General features: G+C 37.0%; 1 protein-coding gene and 1 non-coding gene across 14 annotated transcripts in view; both read right to left on the minus strand.

The window, feature by feature from the left end:
* FUT8 (fucosyltransferase 8 (alpha (1,6) fucosyltransferase)) overlaps window positions 1-23,339 on the minus strand; it is a 334,040-nt gene that overhangs the window by 117,000 nt on the left and 193,701 nt on the right. For all 13 annotated transcript variants that reach the window (XM_010846753.1, XM_010846746.1, XM_010846750.1 and 10 more), the window contains one exon: window positions 89-204. In XM_010846753.1, the coding sequence (XP_010845055.1) occupies window positions 89-204 (116 nt within the window). The remainder of the gene's footprint in view (window positions 1-88; window positions 205-23,339) is intronic.
* On the minus strand, window positions 1,942-2,013 carry TRNAC-GCA. The gene has a single exon. It is a non-coding gene; the product is annotated as a tRNA-Cys (tRNA).

Here is a 23,339-nt window from a genome sequence, read left to right on the forward strand (position 1 = left end):
ATTTCCAACATTCTGATGAAAGGAAACTTTCAATTATTTGTACTAATATCAGTATATTGAAGAGGAGAAACAATGTATGATTACCTACCATTTCTAGTTTGTTTCTTATAATTTTCAATCTGTTCTTTGGCCTTCACAAGCTGCTCTTCTAAAGCACGAATCCTTCCTGAAGCTGGCCCCTGATCAATGGGGCCTTCTGGTATTCTGTAGTTCAAGGAAGAAAACGTAAACATTTAGCTTATACATTATGCAAGAAAATACATGCTTACTTTGCTACAACGTATTTATTGGTTAACTCTGGAAGTGACCGGACCGTAACACATATTAGAAGTACCAAATGAAATTTTCTCTTCAAAGGTAAGGGTAAGACATAAACACTGGAATGATACTGAACACAGAAAAAAATAATCTAGCTCAGAGATGTATGATCTTTGAAGAATTAAGGAACCTTTAGAACTGTCTCCTAAAAACTCATCATACTACTCTGAATTACACCATTAGAGCCAAAGTGATCAATTCTTTCACTAGTGTTGAGAACAACAAAATTCAAGGACAGGGTGACAAAAAGGCTTAAAAGGAGTACAAAAGCTTGTAACTGAAAACATGTCTATGTTCAAATATCAAATGCAAATTATTTCTAAATTAATCACAATATCAGGCCATGTAAACCTGTGCTCCAGTTCATGAACTTATAACCTTAGATTACTAAGCATTGGTTGTACAAGGAAGGGAAAGACAAGAATAGAAGATGAAGAATACCAGAAAAAACACCTGACAGTTAATGTCCTGTTTATGTCGGGAATGAAAACTACCAGTCAACAACATAAAATGTTGGAACATAGCAGAGGAACTCCTGCTTATATTGCTTATATTATCAATCTGTACAACTTTTTTCTAAACTGTACTTATTTCTAACATATTTTGTTTTTATGTGACTTTTGACAGTATTCTATACTCCAATTTTGCCTTAAAAGCTATTCACATCCTAATCCTGGAATCTGTAATACTATCTTAGGTGACAGAAAACTGTGTGATTAAGGATCCTGAGAAGGGGAAATAGGCGTGGATTACCCAAGTGAGCCATAAATTGTAACCACAAGTGTTCTTGTAAGAGGGGAGTAGAAGGAAATTTTATTACAAAAGAGGAGAAGGTCATACCTATTACTTTGAAGATAGAGGAATGGGTCATGAGCAACAAATTCAAGAAAGGCATCTTTAGGAGCTGGTAGAGGCAAGAACACAGATTCTCCCTTGGAGTTTCTCTAGTGAATGTGGCCCCACAGGCACCTAGGTTTTGCTCCATGTAACTCATTTCTGACTTCCCAAACTGTAAGATAATAAATTTCTACTATTTTAAGCCAAGAAGTTTATGGTTATGTGTTACAGCAGCAATAGGAAACTAATACATACAAACATATTTACACACATATATATAAATATGTATATATACTTTTGGAAAAATATTGAGAAGATTAAAAAATGGCTGATTTTTTTCTTCTATAATCTATTTAAATGATGAAATGTCTCTAAATAGTTAGCACAGTGTCTGTTAATAAGCCTTATCAGGACTATCAGTCATTTTAGAGATGAGCTGTAACCTTAAAATGCCTGGGATACTAATTTGTACCATCGCAATCATTCCAATTTTTAGACTATACTTGACAGAACTTAAATTTAGATATCAACCTGATGAAAAAAGTAATATAAAACTTCAATACCTTTTCTAGCATTTTTATATAACAGATAAAGCCAAATTAACTTCAGAATGAATGCTTAGTAAAGAAGCTCTTGTTACAGTTATAAAGAAAGAAAAAGTGAAGTTGCTCAGTCGTGTCTGACTCTTTGTGACCCCATGGACTGTGGCCTACCAGGCTCCTTCGCCCATGGGATTCTCCAGGCAAGAGTACTGGAGTGGGTTGCCATTTCTTTCTCCAGGGGATCTTCCCAACCCAGGGATCGAACCTGGGTCTCCTGCATTGCAGGCAGACGCTTTACCGTCTGAGCCACCAGGGAAGCTACAGTTATACCAGAGTAAATAAAATATTCTATAATTTCACATGAAATTGTATGCATTAACACTGAACAGAAGCAGAAATGATAGTCATCCACTAATCGTGAATGTTCCAGGCTACAGAATTTGAATTAAAAGAAGCCTCATTTGTATACAAACAACAGAATAATGGTAAAATGAAGAGAGTTGTTAGGTGCACAATTACCCAATTTATGAGCACAAATACGTATACATTCATAAATGAGGCATTTCCTGGTACATAATTTTTAAAACTTGGCTCTTAACCACTTTCCAAATTAGATGGCTGGTTTGTAGGAAATAATTTGAAAATAAAATAAAATTACCCCCTCTTGTAATTTATTATGGCAGCAATATACCATAGGATTAGGATGTCCTTTTCCAGAATACATTTTAGTGATACAAAATTTCAGTCAATAGAAAGATATGTCCAGGTTCTCCTTTTTATCTCATTTCTTTATGCAATAATGCTAGGGGAAAACAGGCATGGAAAAACAGCATAAGGTCTTTTCAGCAGAGTTCCATTAAGCATTAAATCTGATCTAATTCTAATAGAACAGAAAAGAATTAGTGATTTATATGTAATAATGTAATCCAACTATGGATAAACTAGTTATGATTTATAAACTAGAAATGGATGCTTGGGGCTGGTGCACTGGGACAACCCAGAGGGATGGTATGGGGAGGGAGGAGGGAGGAGGGTTCAGGATGGGGAACACATGTATACCTGTGGCGGATTCATTTTGATATATGGCAAAATCAATACAATATTGTAAAGTTAAAAAATAAAATAAAATAAAATAAAACTAAATTAACAATATTGTAAAGTTTAAAAATTAAAAAAAAAGAACTACAAAAAAAAAAAAGAAAAGTAATAGAAAACTCAATGCAAAAAATGAACACAATAAGGGCTTTTCTTTCCAAATCCCATACAGAAAACAGTAAATCTGTAAGAACAATCTCTTTACCTGAATATTTAGGTAATTGAATGTTTTTCCAACCAGTCCATTCTGAAGGAGATCAGCCCTGGGATTTCTTTGGAAGGAGCTGGAACTCCAGTACTTTGGCCACCTCATGCGAAGAGTTGACTCATTGGAAAAGACTCTGATGCTGGGAGGGATTGGGGGCAAGAGGAGAAGGGGACGACAGAGATGGCTGGATAGCATCACTGACTTGATGGACGTGAGTCTGAGTGAACTCCGGGAGTTGGTGATGGACAGGGAGACCTGGCGTGCTGCTATTCATGGGGTCTCAAAGAGTCGGACATGACTGAGCGACTGATCTGATCTGATCTGATTACATTCACTGTGCAAAAAGATATATAGAATATCTTCTGGCCAAGATGAAGTAACAGAAGTCAGATTTATCATTAAGGCTGGAACAAGTGAAAACCCGGGACAGGGAGGCCTGGTGTGCTGCAGTCCATGGGGTCACAAAGAGTCAGACATGACTTGGCGACTGAACAACAACAACAAAAACACATGAAAACCCTGATAAAGCTTATGAAACAATGGTTTAATAAAACTGGAATCTGGAGAAAGATGGAGGGAAAAATAGGTGATTCTTGGCTTCAGTACTCCTCAGGAAGAGAGTAACTAGCAACTATTCACAGACTAGATACCTTTTTAAAGATCCCAGAACGAAAGGGTGAGTATGAAGTATCCCCTTCAACCATAAAAGCTGAGAAAAAGGGCATTAGAAGAGCAAGAGGAGTGATTTCACGTTGACCACCTCCCCGACCCCAACCCTCGCCAGCTCAGTGCAGTGCTGTACTGAAGAGATCCCCTGGGCCTAAAGTTTTTCCTGCAGAAAAAAAAAGAGTGTAAGAGGACATGAAGCTTCCCCAGCATTCCAGATGCTTCCTGGGAGGCCCACTTAAGTACTTCATGGGGACTACTAGGAGAATCAGCTAGAGATAGAGGAGGAGGAAAGGGCTCACAGCAGTCAGTGCGCAGATCTTGGCAGACTGCATTCCTACTAGGAGTTGGGCCTGAACTGAGATCCTGATCAAGCGACTCTGACCTCTTGCAGAGCTGAACTCATGACCTCAGCTGCTCTGGGAATTTGGCTGGCAGTTCTGCATGGTTGGTTCCTCAGCCAGAGGGCTGTCTTGGAGGAGGAGCAAATTCTAGGGCTCTGCCGATACAGGGAAGCAAGTCAGCAGCCCTACTCAACTGCTGAGCATAGCCTTCAACCCCACCTTGAGCAGGAAGCCTGGCCTGAGATGCTAGGCAGTCACTCGGCACATCCTATGGCCACCCAAGCAGGGAAGAAAGTCACTGGCCACATGCAACCACTGAGCATGGCCTCCAATCCCATCCAACAGTGAAGACTGGCAAAAGATGCCACACAGTTGTGGGCAGCCATGAAGAACATCCTATGGCCTACTTAGGAGGAAAGCAAGTCAGCAGGCCCACCCAACTGCGAAGCCCAGTATACTGCCAACCTGACCAGGAAGCCTGGCCAGGGCCCTGAGGCAGCCACAGAGCCCATTCTGCAGGTCTGTTCAAGCAGAGAGCTGAGCCAGAAGCACCACTCTGCTGCTGAACATAGTCTCCAGCCTCATAGGTGACTGGAGACCCTGGTCTCTGAAGCCTATCCTATAAGCCCATTCAAGTGGACAGACAAGCCAGCAGCCCGGCCCAACTACAGAGCATGACCACTGGTCCTGTCTGACTGAGAAAGTCCAGACAGTGTCCCTCGACAGCTTTGAAGCCTAGCTTCTGGTACTGACTATGTGGAGACCAGCCCTTGGTGCTGTACAGCAGCACAGCATAGCCTACAACCCATTTATTTGCTGAGCATGGCTTGAAAACCTACCCAGTTTGAATGTCCAGGTAACCACCTCACCTAATCATAAAGCATAACCTATGGCCCCACCCAACCAGTGAGTCCAAAAAGCAACCCCTCAACCACTGAGCATAGCCTCCAGCTCCACCCAACTGTGGGGTACAACTGGCAGCCTACCTGGCCAAGAAGCCCAGCAAGAGACTGTCAAACAGCAGAATACAGACAATAGCCTTCTAAATTACAGAACCCAGCCTATAGGCCCACCCAGTTTTGGGGCACAGTGTATGTCCCAGTCTGATCTAGGAGTACACCCTGAGTTCCCGTCTGATCATAAAGCTCTGTGTATGGCTTTAACTGAATACAGAGTCTTGTCAATGGTGTCATCAAGTCAGGGGGCATAGCTTGAGGCCCCATACAACCATGGATGAATGTGGAGCTCAGTGTATGGCCCTGCTCATTCCCAAAATGCAAACAACAGCACTCTCTGGACAGCAGGCTAGAGAACATTGCCCACAGCCCTGCCTGACTAGGTGACTACAGAGCCTAGCAAGTAGCCCTACCCGAATGCAGATCTCAGCTAGCAGTTCAGTCTGAAAATGTGAAGCCCAGCTCTGAGACCTACCCAAATGCAGAAAAATAACACTTGCTCTGTCCCTCAACTTCAGAGCACACACAGTAGCCTTCTCTAACTCATGTTATGAATGTAAGCACTCCTTGTCTAAGGCTGCTACCAGCTGCCCATCCAGAACCCTAAGCTGAGCTGACTGGTAAAGGTCTCTCCCTGCTTAAGTAATTCAGTAAAGGCTGGAAAAGACGCCACTTTCTCAAAGGAGAATATATCCACACAAGGACAGAAGGATCATGAGGAATCAGGTAAATATAAAACCACCAAATGAAACTAATAAAGCTCCAATCACTGTACCCAAAGAAATGAAGATCTGTCAACTGTCTAACAAAGAACTGAAAGCAATCCTCTTAAAAAAATTCAGTGAACTGTGAAAAAACATAGCTAATAAAAATTAGGAAAACAATGCATGTAACAAAATTGTGAATTCAATAAGAAAACAGAAACCATAACAACAACAACAAAAAACCCGGAAACCTAGACCTGAAAAATACAATGACTAAAGAATTCAACAAAAAGCTTCAACAACAGACTTGATGAAGCGAAGAATTAGTGAACCTAAAGACAGCTCGTTTGAAATTATCTAGTCAGAGGAGCAAAAAGAAACAAAAAGAGTGAAGAAAGACTAAGGAAATTATATATTCCCCAAATCAAATTATAAATTCCATAAGCAAAGCAATCTATGATTACTGGAGTTCTAGCAGGAAAAGAAAAAGAGGAAGGGACAGAAGGCTTATTTTTAAAAATATCCAACTCTGGTGAGTTATTTGAACATCTAAATTCATGAAACTTGTAAGTCCCCAAGTAGAATATCTGAGGGAGTTTAATAAGGGTACAGAATTCAAAATCAACATATAAAGTTCAAAGTATTTTTATATTTAGGAAAAAACAATGGGAAACTGATATTTCAAAGCACATTATTACTTATAGTAACAAAATCATGAAAAAATTAAATATGATGCAGTAAAAGATATATAAAATCTACAAAGCAAAAATGATGAACTTTGCTTAGAAACTGACAGGCCAATTCTAAAATTCATATGGAACGGCAAACACCTAAAACAAATCTGTGAAAGACTAAGAAAACTGAAAGACCAACACTATCTGATATCAAGATTGTAAAGTTACAATAATCACTATAGTGAGGTACCGGCATAAAGATAAATGAAGAAATCAACGAAACAGAATAGAGTCCAGGAATAGGACCACACGTAGTATGCAAAACTGCTTTATTATAAAGTCACAGCAATTTAGTGGGGAAAGAATAGCTTTTACAACAATAAAACTCATAGAAGAAAACAAAAAATTATACCTTGATGATCATCAGTTAGGCAAAGTTTTCTTAGATATGACACCAAAGCATGATCCATAAAAGAAAGAACTGATAAATCAGACTTCACTGAAATTAAAAACTCTTTATTTAAAAAGACACTGTTAAGACAATGGTGAGACATGACACAGACTAGAAGAAAATATTTGCAAATCTCATATCTGTTAAAAGATTTCTGTCTAAATTATATAAAGGATCCAATCATCAGAACACAACCCAAGCGGGGGGAAAAAAAATGGGAAAAGATTTGAATAGATACTTCACATACACACAAAATAAATTAAAAAAAACATAAGCATATTAAAAGATTAAACATCAATAATCATCAGAGAATGAAAGGAAAGCAGACTGTGTGGCTGGCCTATTTCACTGATTATATTTAATGTCATGGAATATGAAACAGGGTTTCCTGTAGATAATCTTCATTCCTATTAAAAATGTCAACATGTTCATGTTTTCTAATATTGTGCATATTTCAAAACTCTGGAATAAAACATTTGAAGAAAATCTTTCAAACATGATGTTGTCCTTCTAATACACAAACATAAGCCACTTTTCAGGGAATTCAGTGGCTCTGTTCAAAAACATAAAAATCAGTAAATTCCTGCTTTGTGGTCAGAATATGAAAAACAGTGAATCTTGTAGCCTAAGTGTTATGATTACACAGGTCTCTCAGAAAAATTAAACTTTTCTCATCAGAAATATATTTAATAGTTCATTTAAAATAGGTTGCCATTCTTAAATATTAATACTTCCAATGATTTTGCCATGAATGCTGAAACAATAAAGATCTTTGTTAAGAAAAAGAACCTAGGCACAAATAAATAATATTAGGAATGAAAAGAGAATTACAAGCACAGATATAGAATTTTAACTCATCACAAAATACTACATTTTCAGGCACTTAATGTTAAGATATGGAAAAAAATAACTTCTAGAGGAAACTGAAATATCAAAATAGATTCAAGAAGAAACAGAAATTTAGTCAGTAATCAAAAAGCTATTTAAGTTAAAAAAACTCTAGGACCAGGCATTTTTATATATTAGTTTCATAAATATTCACAAAATAGTTATATAAATTTTTTCCTACGGAATATAAAAAGAGAAGTTCCAAACTCCCACTCCTGAAATTAGTATAAAATTGATAGAAAAGTGGTATAAAGGTCAAGAAAAGGAAAAGTAAAGGCCAACAAAAAATTTGTTTTCAAAATCCTAAGTGATATATTACCATGGCAATGTTTTAAAAAATATACCATGACCAGACTTTATCAAGAATATCTAGTTGGTTTATAACTAGAAAAGATACTAATGTAAATTCAATGAAATAACAAGTTAAAGGCAATAATAAAATTACCATCTCAACAGAAACAGGAAAAAAATCATTTGACAAAAGTTAAAATTTATCCATTATAAAATTCTTAAGGAATAGAAGGTAAACTCCCTAAGTTGATAAGGAGTATGTATCAAAAAATTCACAGTAAAAATCACTGTGGATCAAAATTAAAAGTATTCCTTTTAAAGTTAGAAACAGCAGAAGAAATGTCTGCCATCACTGCTCTGCTGTTCTGGAAGTCTTAGTCAATGCAGTAAGAAAGAGTAAGACTTACAATATAGGAAAGGAAGAAACAACTGTTGATATTCACAGATGATATGATCTTTAATGTAGAAAATCCAATATAATCTACAAACTAACTGCACTAAGACAGTTCAAGGAAATTTCTAGACACAGTATTAAGATATAAAAAATTAGTTTACTGTCCCTAAACAATAACCACAAATTACAAAATGTATCTCTTAAATACATCACATTTAAAATAACAAACAAAATGATAAGGAAGGAATAAACCTAAACAATAGTAAGATATGCATGACAAATATCATATATTTTCTGAAGAAGTAATCACAGCCCAAATTGACCGGATATAATTCTAATAAAAATTATAAAAGGATCTTTTAATTGAATGATCAGATCAGATCAGTCGCTCAGGTGATCCTAATACTCATATAAATCACAAAAATCCTCAGAGATTAGAAATTTTGCCAAATAGTAAATGGGTGGAGGATTTACCCAATTAGATTAACTAAATATAATACAAAACAGTATGGTACTGGCAAAAAATCAGATAAATTAATGGAACTTAAGAATAAAGTTCCTGGAGACAGATCCCAACATATATAACAGAGGTATCATTCTAAATTACTAGGGAAAGATAAATTATTCAATAAATGATTGCTTAGAGAGCTGGGTTCCTACTTGAAAAATGTGAAAATTTAAATAATCAGACAATCAAAACTTTAAAATTTTAGAAGAAATTTTATATTCTTCATGACCTTGGGTCAGAGATGAATTTCTTAAACAAGGATTTAAAAGCCTAAACCTTAAAAAGAGAGACTGATAAACGTAACTGCCTTAAATAGGAATAGAAAAATGTACGCAATAAAGTTTATAGAAAGCAAGAGGATAATGGAAATTATCTAAATTATTATCTAGATAATATAAAGAACTCCGTCAAATCTATAAGAAAAGACAAACTGATAGAAAAATGTACAAAATAGATGACCATGCAATCCACAGCTGAGAACTTTAATGATTAATAATTCTGAGGAGTGATCAACTTCAAAATTTTAGTTGCCAGGATATTCAAATTAAAACAGGTATCTTTTCTCACCTATTAGAATGATAATAATTAAGAGTATAAGATTGAATGTTGGTGAGATGCAGAGTAATTAGAACTCTCATATGCTGTATTAGTTTGCTAGGGCTGCCATAACAAAATACCATAAGCTGCTAGCTCATACAAAACTATTTTCCCATAGTTGCTGCTTAGTCGCTTCAGTCATGTCCGACTCTGTGTGACCCCATTGACGGCAGCCCACCAGGCTTCCCCGTCCCTGGGATTCTCCAGGCAAGAACACTGGAATGGGCTGCCACTGCCTTCTCCGATGCATGAAAGTGAAAAGTGAAAGTGAAATTGCTTAGTAGTGTCCAACTCTTAGCGACCCCATGGATTGCAGCCTACCAGGCCCTCCTCCATCCATGGGATTTTCCAGGCAAGAGTACTGGAGTGGGTTGCCATTGCCTTCTCCATTTTTCCCCCCATAGTTAGGAAGGCTAAAAGTTCAAAATCAAGGTGTTGACAGGTGTAGTTTCATCTGAGGCCTCTCTCTTTGGCTTGTAGATGTCCAACGGGTAAATAAAAAGATGCTTCAAAATCACTGATTATTAGAGAATACAAATCAAAACTACAATGAGGTATATATCATCTCACACAGGTCAGAATGGACATTATCAGAAAGTCTACAAATAATAAATGCTGCGAAGGATGTGGAGAAAAAGGAAGTGTCACATACTATTGGTGGGAATGTAAACCAGTGCAGGCACCACAGAAAACAATACAGAGGTTCCTTGAAAAACTACAGATAGAGTTACCATGTGATCCAGCAATCCCACTCTTGGGCATTTATCCAGAGAAAATTCTAATTCTAAAAGATACATGCACCCCAATGTTCACAGCAGCACTGTTTACTAAAGCCAGCACATGGAACCAACCTAAATGTCCACACACAGATGAATGGACAAAGAAAATGTGGTACATATATACAAAGGAATATTACTCAGTCACAAAAAGAAACGGAAGTATGCCATTTGTAGAAATGTGGATGGACCTAGAGACTGTCATGCAGAGTGAAGTAAGTAAAATGAAGACAAATATATGATATCACTTATATATGGAATCTAAAAAAATGATATAAATGAACTTATTTACAAAACAGAAAGACTCACAGACATAAAAAAACCTATTTATGGCTCTCAAAGGGGAGCAGGAGGTAGCGATAAATTCAGAGTTTGGATTTAACATATACCTACTATGTTAAAGAAAACTGAGAAAAAATAAGGGCTTACTGTATAGCACAGGGAATTATATTCAATATCTTGTAATAACCTATAATGGAAAAGAATCTGAAAAAGAATATATATATATTATATACATATTATATAATATATATGCATATATATATATGCAGTTTATAGAAATGTGGATGGACCTAGAGACTGTCATGCAGAGTGAAGCAAGTAAAATGAAGACAAATATATGATATCACTTATATGTGGAATCTAAAAAAATGATATAAATGAATATAATATATACATACATATATGTGTATATAATATACATATATCTGTTTTTGTGTATGTGTCAGTCGCTCAGTCTTGTCCGACTCTTTATGATCACATGGACTGTAGCCTACCAGGCTCCTCTGTCCATGGCATTCTCCATGCAAGAGTCCTGGAATGGGTTGCCATTTCCTTCTCCATACACACACACACACACTCATTTTACACACACACACATATATATATAACTGAATCACTTTGCTGTATACCTGAAATTAATACAACTTTGTAAATCAACTATACTAAACTATATATACAAATATATAATTACAATTTTAAAAAGAAAAAAAAGAATATTGCTGTAAAAATATCAAGTAAAATATCTTTTATTTAGACAAGATTAACTAACATAGTTGTTCATCATCTGCCTAAACTTTGTCATTGCCATGGAAGACTAGAACTGCTAAGATCAGATCATTTCACCCAATAAAAAGAATTATTTTAAAAAGCAATCTATAATCTATATTTTTGGCATCTTGCCAATAAACTACTAGGATACTATAAAGTTGGACCATTTATAAATATGAACTAAACTGGCTGAAAATTAGAATTATACTCAGTAATTCACATATGCTCATTTTTTTAAATGTCTGTTGGTTTTTTCAGTTAGTTAAACAGGCACTAATGGGACTAAAATATTTCCAGAAAAACCACAAAAAATAAATACATTTATTCAAATGTCAAGCTTTGTCAAATTAGATAAATGGAAGACATCTATCTATTGAGAGAAAATATTATTTTATTCAAATGAACTGCTGCTTGTGGTTATGCTTATTCATTGGTTATGCTTATTCATTTTACAGAGTATGTAAAAATGTAAGTGGAACCCAAGGATTGGTAGAAGGGTCAAGCAATGACATCAGTTTTAACAGAATAATCACATGGGAAAATCTGGATTGAAATTCAGCTCTAAGATACTGTGATATCAACATTAAGTAGGTCTTAGGCTCAATTCTCCAAGGAAATCTGTGTCGATGTTTATTTTGACAAGTGAAATAGAAAGTGTAAATTAGACCATGGTTTCATTATCCAGAAGCCAAAAACAGAACAATCTAGACTGACAGTTGTCCCTGCTCACTTCAAATATGAGAAAAGTATCCTTGTTAACACAAAGAATTTTGGGTAAGATTTACAAATCAGGTAAACTGAGGGGGTGGAAAAGATATTCCATGCAAAAGAAAATCAGAAGAAAGTGGAGTAGCAATACTTGTATCAGAAAAAAATAGATTTTAAAATAATGACCGTTACAAAAGACAAGAAAGGGATACTACATAATGATCAAAGGATAAATCCAAGAACATGACATAACAACTGTAAATATATATGCACCCAACACAGGACTTCCCTGGTGGCTCAGACGGCAAAGAATCTGCCTGCAATGCAGGAGACCTGGGTTTGATTCCTGGATGGGGAAGATCCCCTGGAGAAAGGAATGGCAACCCACTCTAGTATTCTTGCCTGGAGAATTCCATGGACAGAGAAGCCTGGCAGCTACAGTCCATGGGGTCACAAAGAGTCAGACACGACTAAGTGACTTAATACTTCCACCCAACAGAGGCATACCTTAATATATAAGGCAAGTGCTAACAGCCATAAAAGGGGAAACTGACAGTGACACAATAATAGTGGGGGGCTTTAACACCTTATCTATACCAACAGACAAATCAGACAGAAAATTAATACGAAAATACAAGCCTTAAATGACATATTAGACCAGAGAGACTTAACTAATACTTATAGGACATTCAATAGGAAAGCAGCAGAATACACTTTCTTCTCAAATACACATGGAACATTCTCCAGGATAGATCACATTTTGGGTCATAAATCAAGCCTCAGTAAATTTAAGAAAACTAAAACCGTATCAAGCATCTTTTCTGACCATAGCACTAAGAAATTAGAAATCAGTTACAGGGGAAAAGAAAAACCACAAACACATGGAGACTAAATAATATGCTACCAAACAATCAAGAGATCATAGAAGAAATCAAAGAGGAAATAAAAAATACCTAGAAACAAATGACAATGAAAACACAATTCAAAATCTATGAGGTGAAGTGAAGTCGCTCAGTCGTGTCCGATTCTTCATGACCCCATGGACTGTAGCCTACCAGGCTCCTCCATCCATGGGATTTTCCAGGCAAGAGAACTGGAGTGGGTTGCCATTTCCTTCTCCAGAGGATCTTCCCCACCCAGGGGTCAAACCCCAGTCTCCTGCATTGTAGGCAGATGCTTTACTGTCTGAGCCACCAGGGAAGTCAAAATCTATGGGGCACAGCAAAAGCAATTCTAAAGGCGAAGTTTATACCAATATAATCCTACCTCAAGAAATAAGAAAAATCTCAAACAACCTATCCTTACACCTAAAGCAACTAGAGAAAGAAAACAAACAAAACCCAAAGTTAGTAAAAGGAAAGAAATTATAAAGATCATAGCAGAAATAAATGAAATAGAGATGAAAACAACAGCAAAGATCAATGAAACTAAAAGCTAGTTCTTTGAGAAGATAAACAAAATTGATAAATGTTTAGTCAGACTCATCAAGAAAAAAAAGAGAGGATCCAAATCAATAAAACTAGAAATGAAAAAAGAGAAGTTACAATGGACACTACGGAAATACAAAGGATCATATGAGATTATTACAAACAACCATATGCCAATAAAATGAACAACCTAGAAGAAATAGATAAATGCTTAAAAGAACAACCTTCCAAGACTGAACCAGGAAGAAACAGAAAATATGAAGAGACCATGGTTCTACCCATGGTTATCAGTTATCAAGTTATTCTACTTTTAATGTTTATTGGGTTTTGGATAAATTTCTACATTTCAACGTTTCTCAATAGTAACAGCTAATTTACCTCATATTCTCAAAAGGGCAAGGGTCTGGTGAGAATATTTTCTGGGCACTACATTTACAGCAGATTATTGAATTTTTGTCAGAGTTTATGTATCAAGCAGGCCCACTAAAATAAACTATTATTGGAACACTCTTCTTATAAATTAAGAAAGCAGTGAATGACAATATTAAGAAATGCAAAGACCATGGTTGTCTGCCAGTTCAAATCTACTGCAAATCTTTTAGATTTGTCAGATTCAAAGGATAAAATGATAATACTGTTATTACTAGCTCAGTAAGTGAAACAGAACCCATATAACAAAACACTGAAAACCTTGCAAACCACAGAGCACCTCTGGATGTCTGGCCCAGGAACATATCCCCAAATCCTTCTAAGCAGATGCTCCCTCTAACACAGTGGTAAGGTCATTATACAACAAGGGCACAAACTTGAATAGCTTGCTGATAACCCATTACCAGCCATTTCTGAGGATGAGTAAAAATTTAGAACATCTTAGAAAACACTCATTTTGGAAAACACATTTCCCAAAGAGTACTTTTGTCTCCTTTTCAGGTATACCTCCAATTTTTAAGAAATGCTTTAAGAAAAGGCAGAGTTGAACCACTTAAAAGTATGCATGGAAAGGAGGGTAAAAACACAAATAATTCTCAGTGAGTTTAGGTTTTCTCTTTTCTCCTCTCCTCCAACTTTTTCAGAAAAATTATATTCCTGATATAGAGTGGATACCATATTCTGAAAACATATATTTTTCTCTTTTTGCTGATGACTGGTTCTGTTTTTGCTTATTTTCCATTTATAAGGTGGGAAACTGGGCTTAGGCAAAAATTAAGTTTTCATATTAAATGGCTTGTTTAAAAAAAGTTCAAAAATTCTTAAGATATCTGTAAATTTTTACTAAAATTCTAAGTAAACTAAGGATAAGACCACTAACCAAACAAACTAGTCTAGATTTAAACAAATGCATACATATACTCTTTTTCAAACACACACACACACACATACATGCACAGAGACACATCTAAAGATATAAACATGTATACTTAGAACTCTTTTAAATTAAACAAATTGACAGATTGCAAGGACTATAATATTTGGGGGCTTCTGTTTATTTGCTTCTTTGGGCAGAGAAAAGCTTATTGCAAACACGAAGCAAAGAGAATATGCAGTTTGCACTAAAAAACCTTGATCTCCAGGACTGTAATGTTTTTAAAGTAAGGGTAGGTTTCATTAGTCCATCTTAACACTTATCACTGAACTGCTGGTTTCCAAAACACTCAACTTTGCATAGCAAGTTCTGTTGTTGTTTTTTAAATTTACTCCCTACTCTTCTTCTACATCAATAATGAAAATAATAGCTATTATCATATATGGTACTCTCATTATTTTCAAGGTACTATGATTAACATTTAACAAAACTATTTCATTTACAACAACTCAGAACAATCAAGAAAAAAGAGGTATCCTTATAGCTATGAAAGTGAGGTTCAGAGAGGTTAAGCAACTTTGTTCAAGGTTCCAAAGCTAATAAGCGGTGTAGCCAGAACCAGAATCCAAGCTTCTGTTATTCTTCCCTTCTGTTAGTTAACAGAATAAATCAAAATACACGAAGGACAAATTCACTGTGAGATGGCATAAGCTATAAATATCCATCTCAATGTTACCAGGATATATTTGTCCAGGTAGGGCAGTGATGGTAGAGCTAATTATCCTCAGTTGCTTTAAAATATAGACAAAGAGTCTCTAGGCCGCCAAAGAAAACTTTGGTTAAAGCATGTCCTTTACTCCAAGCCAAGCCACTCTGGGATATATAACATTCTAGTCAGTGTGAATAATTTAGATTAATTCATCACCCTCACTGTAAAGATCATTTGTATCAGTGTCTTCTTAACTGCTGGTTAGGGTAGCTGTACAAAGGTTAAAACAATAGGTTCTAGAGGAAGACGGCCTTTGATCAGGGTCCTACTAGCTATGGGACTCTAAACAAGTTATTTAACCTTAGAAAGGTTATTAATACATTTATAATAATTTCCTTAAATAACCATAATATTTATAATAATTTCCCTATCTGCACTATGAAAATAACAATCACACCACAAAGACTCATGTTGAAGAAGAAATGCTTCAAAATAGTGGGGGCTCAATAAATGTTACCTATTAACATTTTTACCATGTCCTACTGTAGAACAGCACATACTATTATGGAATATCTTTATAGTACCTTCCTAAAATTTTATAAAGATTATAAAGAATATGAAGTTTTGTCATATGAATTCAGCTGCTGCGATAACTAGAAAGACTGATCTTTAAAAAGAAAAGTAGTAATAAAATTCTCCATATCAAGAAAAGGGAACCCTCTTACACTGTTGGTGGGAATGCAAACTAGTACAGCCACTATGGAGAACAGTGTGGAGATTCCTTAAAAAACTAGAAATAGAACTGCCTTATGATCCAGAAATCCCACTGCTGGGCATACACACTGAGGAAACCAGAAGGGAAAGAGACACGTGTATCCCAATGTTCATTGCAGCACTGTTTATAATAGCTAGGACATGGAAGCAACCTAGATGTCCATCAGCAGATGAATGGATAAGAAAGCTATGGTACATATACACAATGGAGTATTACTCAGCCATTAAAAAGAATACATTTGAATCAGTTCTAATGAGGTGGATGAAACTGGAGCCTATTATACAGAGTGAAGTAAGCCAGAAAGAAAAACACCAATACAGTATACTAACGCATATATATGGAATTTAGAAAGTTGGTAACAATAACCCTGTATACGAGACAGCAAAAGAGACACTGATGTATAGAACAGTCTTATGGACTCTGTGGGAGAGGGAGAGGGTGGGAAGATTTTCAGAGAATGACATTGAAACATGTATAATATCATGTATGAAACGAGTCGCCAGTCCAGGTTCGATGCACAATACTGGATGCTTGGGGCTGGTGCACTGGGATGACCCAGAGGGATGGTATGGGGAGGGAGGAGGGAGGAGGGTTCAGGATGGGGAACACATGTATACCTGTGGCGGATTCATTTCGATATTTGGCAAAACCAATACAATATTGTAAAGTTTAAAAATAAAATAAAATTAAAAATAAAATAAAATAAAATTCTCCATATTAAACTAAGTGTTTACACAGGACCCTGCTTGGAAAACTCAATAAACTAGAATATAATAAGTCCTATGAGAGAAATTTTCACAAATTTTAAGCTATGATCTACTTTTTTAAAAAGAATATCGTAAGTCTTCAAAGAATTGTGTAGTTTCTTATCTAGTTTCTTAATATGCTATTTTGAAGACATTAGCTGAAAACTATCAAGATAGTAAGTAAGATTTAGTAACTTCCCTAGCTATTCTGCACACTCACACCATAGTCTCCAAGGAAAATCTGAAGGAATATGAAAGAAGGGTGGCTTTTAAAAATTTTGGTCACATTAAAATAGCCTATCACATGAAGAAAGGAATACAATCCTTCCCCAGAACACCAGCCTTGATAGCTGCTGCAAGTGAATTAATAGCTCTGGAAAGAATTCTATAAAAATTATACACCAGTATCAAGAATTCTGATTGAACAATGCTGCTGTCAAAGCAATGACTAATAAGTACATTTAACCTTCATGCATACTCACACCAAGTAAAAATTGTGATTTTCCTAATATAGATCTATAGTTAAAAATCATAACACATCAAAATTATACCTTTCCATTTTACATATGCATTTACATGGAATCATCTCTGTGTATATTTATTTAAGCTAAGTTAAAAAATAACCATTTCAAAGGTCAAAAAAAATCAACACAATCTAAGTGGAACAGAAATTAATTGCAATTCTACTGACAAAGATTAGATTTGAGATCAGCAATTTGTCAGTTTATTTTGCAAACTTCATTTCCATTGTTTGTTATTGATGTTCAGTTGCTCAGTCATGTCCAGCTCTTTGTGACCCCATGGACAGCAGCATGCCAGGCTTCCCTGTTCTTCAACATCTCCCTGAGTTTGTGCAAACTCATGTCCACTGGGTTGATGATGCCATCCCACCTTTATCATCCTTTATCACCCTCTTCTCCTCTTGTCCACAATCTTTCCCAGAATCAGGGTCTTTTCCAATGAGTTGGCTCTTCACATCAGCTGGCCAAGGATTGAAGCTTCACCATCAGTCCTTCAGATGACTATTCAGGGTTGATTTCCTTTAGGATTTACTGGTTTGATCTCCTTGCAGTCCAAGGGACTCTCAAGAGTCTTCTCTAGTACCACAGTTTGAAAGCATCAATTTTTCAGGACTCAGCCTTCTTTATGGTCCAGCTCTCACATATGTACATGACTCCTGGGAAAACCATAGCTTTGACTAGACGGACCTTTGTAGGCAAAATGATGGCTCTGCTTTTTAATATGCTGTCTAGGTTTACCACAGCTTTTCTTCCAAGGAGCAAGTATCTTTTAATTTCATGGCTGCAGTCACCATCCACAGTGATTTTGGAGTCCAAGGAAATAAAGTCTGTCACTGTTTTCATTGTTTCTCCATCAATTCGTCATGAAGTGATGGAGTGGATGCCCTGATCTTAGTTTTTTGAATGTCGAGTTTTAAGCCAGCTTTTTCTTTTTTTTTTTACACATGCATACCAACACACAGAATTTCTAAAGTCTTCACTCTTCACTTGTACATGCTCTTTTTTGCATTTTTCCCTGCCCTTCTTTCTTTTTTTTTAAAATTTTATTTTATTTTTTAACTTTACAATATTGTATTGGTTTTGCCATATATCAAAATGAATCCGCCACAGGTATACATGTGTTCCCCATCCTGAACCCTCTTCCCTCCTCCCTCCCCATACCATTCCTCTGGGTCATCCCAGTGCACCAGCCCCAAGTATCCAGTATCGTGCATCGAACCTGGACTGGCGACTCGTTTCATATATATTATACATATTTCAATGCCATTCTCCCAAATCTTCCCACCCTCTCCCTCTCCCACAGAGTCCAAAAGACTGTTCTATACATCAGTGTCTCTTTTGCTGTCCTGTATACAGGGTTATTGTTACCATCTTTCTAAATTCCATATATATGCGTTAGTATACTGTATTGGTGTTTTTCTTTCTGGTTAAGCCAGCTTTTTCACTCTCCTCTTTCATCTTCAACAAGAGGCTCTTTAATTCCTCTTTGCTTTCTGCCATTAGAGTGGTGTCAACTGCATATCTGAGGTTACTGATATTTCTCGCAGCAATATAAATCTTCATTCCAGCTTATGATTCATCCAGCCCTGCATTTCACATGATATACTCTACGTATAAGTTAAATAAGCAGAGTGACAATATAGCCTTGATGTACTCCCTTCCCAATTTTGAACCAGTCCAGGGTTCCACGTCTGGTTCTAACTCCTGTTTCTTGACCAGCATATATGTTCCTGCATTCAGATAAGGTGGGCTTCCCTTGTGGCTCAGCTGGTAAAGAATCTGCCTGCAATGTGGGAGGCCTGGGTTTGATCCCTGGGTTGGGAAGATCCCCTGGGAAAGGGAAAGGCTACCCACTCCAGTATTCTGGCCTGCTGCTGCTGCTGCTAAGTTGCTTCAGTCGTGTCTGACTCTGTGTGATCCCATAGACGGCAGCCCACCAGGCTCCCCCGTCCCTGGGATTCTCCAGACAAGAACACTGGAGTGGGTTGCCATTTCCTTCTCCAATGCATGAAAGTGAAAAGTGAAAGTGAAGTCGCTCAGTCGTGTCCAACTCTAGCGACCCCATGGACTGCAGCCTACCAGGCTCCTCCATCCATGGGATTTTCCAGGCAAGAGTACTGGAGTAGGGTGCCATTTCCTTCTCTGAGTATTCTGGCCTAGGGGCTGCAAATAGTCGGACACAACTGAGCGACTTACACTTTCACAGGTAAGGTGGCCTGGTATTCCACTGTTATTAAGTTTATATAGCCCAGATGATATTACAGTACACTGATACTTTACGACACATACAAGGACAAAGTAAATATGTTGTTTGAAAACAAAAAGCACTTTATAAAACAGTAACCATCTTATCATTGCTAAGGAATTTCTGGAAGACTCAGTGAAGATATGCTACAGTATCAGGTGAAACATATTAATAAAATAACCACAAATATTATCTGTTGCTTTGAAAGAAAAAGGAAGGGAGGTGGAGAAGGGAGGGATCTTGGGAAGGAACAAGTGCAAAACACTCAATACATCCACAAATGATAATTCTCCACTCAGACAGCAGCTACCATATCATATCCATATCCTATGAATAAACATGTCATGACCCAGCCCAAGTGCTGACCTATAGTAAATGCTCAAAAAATGGCTATCAAATGAATGATGCATTAAAGAATGACTGGAGATAGCTTCCCAACAAGTTTCTCCTCCCCCTAAAAAAGACACAAATACATAAAATGTTATTTCCATTGCTAATAACCCACTCAGGTTCAAACAAAATTGTAGTAAATCACTGAATGGCAGGTCCACATGGATTATTTTAGAGGAAAAGGTGATTAACATAGTCTGCAAACTTCCACTAGTATCATTACTAGAAACTGTCGGCGTTAAGTCACTAAGTCAGTCGTGTCTCTTTTTGCAACCCCATGAATTGGAGTCTGCCAGGATCCTTTGTCCATGGATTTCCCAGGCATGAATACTGGAGTGGAATTTCCTCCTCCAAGGGATATTCCCAAACCAGGGATCGAACTTGAAGCATTGGCAGACATATTCTTTACCACTGAGCCTCTTTTTGCAACCCCATGAATTGGAGTCTGCCAGGATCCTTTGTCCATGGATTTCCCAGGCATGAATACTGGAGTGGAATTTCCTCCTCCAAGGGATATTCCCAAACCAGGGATCGAACTTGAAGCATTGGCAGACATATTCTTTACCACTGAGCCTCTTTTTGCAACCCCATGAATTGGAGTCTGCCAGGATCCTTTGTCCATGGATTTCCCAGGCATGAATACTGGAGTGGAATTTCCTCCTCCAGGGGATATTCCCAAACCAGGGATGGAACTTGAATCTCCTGCATTGGTAGACATATTCTTTACCACTGAGCCACCAGGGAAGCCCTCATTATTAAGACAGAACTAGGCTACCTGCATGAAACAATGACATTTTCCAAATGCAAGTTCATCCTCTAGCAGAGTCTTTCTTTGCTTTCCACCAAAGGCTGAAGTTTGAACAGATCTTTGTCTTTGATAATTAATGAAGACCTCATCACTTGTGTATTCATTCTCTAAAAGAAAACAATCACGTTCCTATCAGAAGCCATTGCTAGAATAAAGGGAACCCAATCATTCTTCTATCCATAAATTATAAATGTATACTTTACTTCAAGTCACACTCACACAATCATTTTTTGTGAACAATTTTTCAGCAAAGAAACAATGATGACACAAAACCAAAGTGAAAAAGCCTCAGATAGATCCAAAGGCATTCAGTGTCTATTTTAAGAATGGAGCTGGCAAAACATCTACTGCACATATGGCTGCAAATGCACAAAGCTGCAGAAAAGCTCTCATAATTAATCCCTCAGTTAATAAGCAACTGGAAATTTCCTGAAGAACTAGGAGGTGAGATCTAGTAGTAATGACCTTTGTTTATTTCCAGTTAAAATTTTTTTATTGTATCTTGCAATGGATTTTACACCTTTTTAGTCACAACCAAGTCATGTAAAGAATTGTTACAATTAATCTAAGACTTGTTTGCACTGTTAACTGTATCTGTAAAATACACTGCTACTGGGTTACACAACCCCCCTCCCTGCAACACACACACCACAAAAGTCTGCTTTAAAAGTACACATTTGTCTTGGTTACACACCAGAATAGTTTAAGAGAAAGGCAACAACTGATTTTCAGCTGATATATTAAAGATGAGACCTACTTCATAAAGCATTCTAGACTCAAACCACTCTATATCTCAGCTTCCCCCCATGTCACCAATGAAAAAATGATGACTGGTTTGCAACATCACCATCATAACAGCACTACCAAACCTTTAATAACTTAACTGTCTTTCATCCAGCGGCATTAAATTGCTTTGCTAGTGCTAAGGAAGCTATACAACACCCCAGCGAGGTAAACATTATCAACAACTGAGTGTTAACCCTTTCAGGGCTTTTGGGTTTTTCTTGTATACTGCCCTGCCTTGTCCGCTGAAGTGAAAAGACATAATGCATTTTAAGCTTTCAGAGATAGAATCGTATGCCACTTTCATGTTCTTAGAAACTTCAATCTAAATCTGAACTAAATAAAAACTTTTTTTTGGACTTTCATCAAAGACAGTGATAGGCCACAGACTACTAATATCAAGTTCAAAGGTAAAAGAAATTTGAATTTTTTCATATTGAAATGGGAAATTTTCAACTAATACTACACTCAAATGTATTCACACAACTAATCTTATAAAGGAACAATTCATCTTATGCCCTAGGCTTTGTTTTCAGGTATCAACAAAGTACTGTATATTTTCTTCCATTATTTATTGTATTACACTATGTGCTAAACAGTGTGTGTGTGAGTGCTAAATAGTGTGATCACTGACCTAGAGCCAGACATCCTGGAATGTGAAGTCAAGTAGGCCTTAAAAAGCATCACTACAAATAAAGCTAGTGGAGGTGATGGAATTCCAGTTGAGCTATTCCAAATTCTGAAAGATGATGCTGTGAAAGTGCTGCACTCAATATGCCAGCAAATTTGGAAAACTCAGCAGTGGCCACAGGACTGGAAAAGGTCAGTTTTCATTCCAATCCCAAAGAAAGGCAATGCCAAAGAATGCTCAAACTACCACACAATTGCACTCGTCTCACACGCTAGTAAAGTGATCCTTAAAATTCTCCAAGCCAGGCTTCAGCAATATGTGAACTGTGAACTTCCAGATGTTCAAGCTGGTTTTAGAAAGGGCAGAGGAACCAGAGATCAAATTGCAAACATCCGCTGGATCATCAAAAAAGCAAGAGAGTTCCAGAAAAATATCTATCTCTGATTTACTGACTATGCCAAAGCCTTTGATTATGTGGATCACAATCAACTGTGGAAAATTCTGAAAGAGCTGGGAATACCAGACAACCTGACCTGCCTCTATGAGAAATCTGTATGCCAGTCAGGAAGCAACAGTTAGAACTGGACATGGAACAACAGACTGGTTCCAAATAGGAAAAGGAGTACGTCAAGGCTGTATATTGTCACCCTGCTTATTTAACTTCTATGCAGAGTACAACATTAGAAATGCTGGGCTGGAGGAAGCACAAGCTGGAGTCAAGACTGCTGGGAGAAATATCAATAACCTCAGATATGCAGATACCACTCTTATGGCAGAAAGTGAAGAGGAACTAAAGAGCCTTTTGATGAAAATGAAAGAGGAGAGTGAAAAAGTTGGCTTAAAGCTCAACATTAAGAAAACTAAGATCATGGCATCCGGTCCCATCACTTCATGGCAAACAGATGGGGGAAACAGTGGAAACAGTAGGCTGACTTTATTTTTCTGGGCTCCAAAATCACTGCTGCTGCTGCTGCTGCTAAGTCACTTTCAGTCG

The sequence above is a fragment of the Bison bison genome, unplaced genomic scaffold (assembly GCF_000754665.1).
Source record: "Bison bison bison isolate TAMUID 2011002044 unplaced genomic scaffold, Bison_UMD1.0 scf7180017864239, whole genome shotgun sequence".
Lineage (NCBI taxonomy): Eukaryota > Metazoa > Chordata > Mammalia > Artiodactyla > Bovidae > Bison > Bison bison.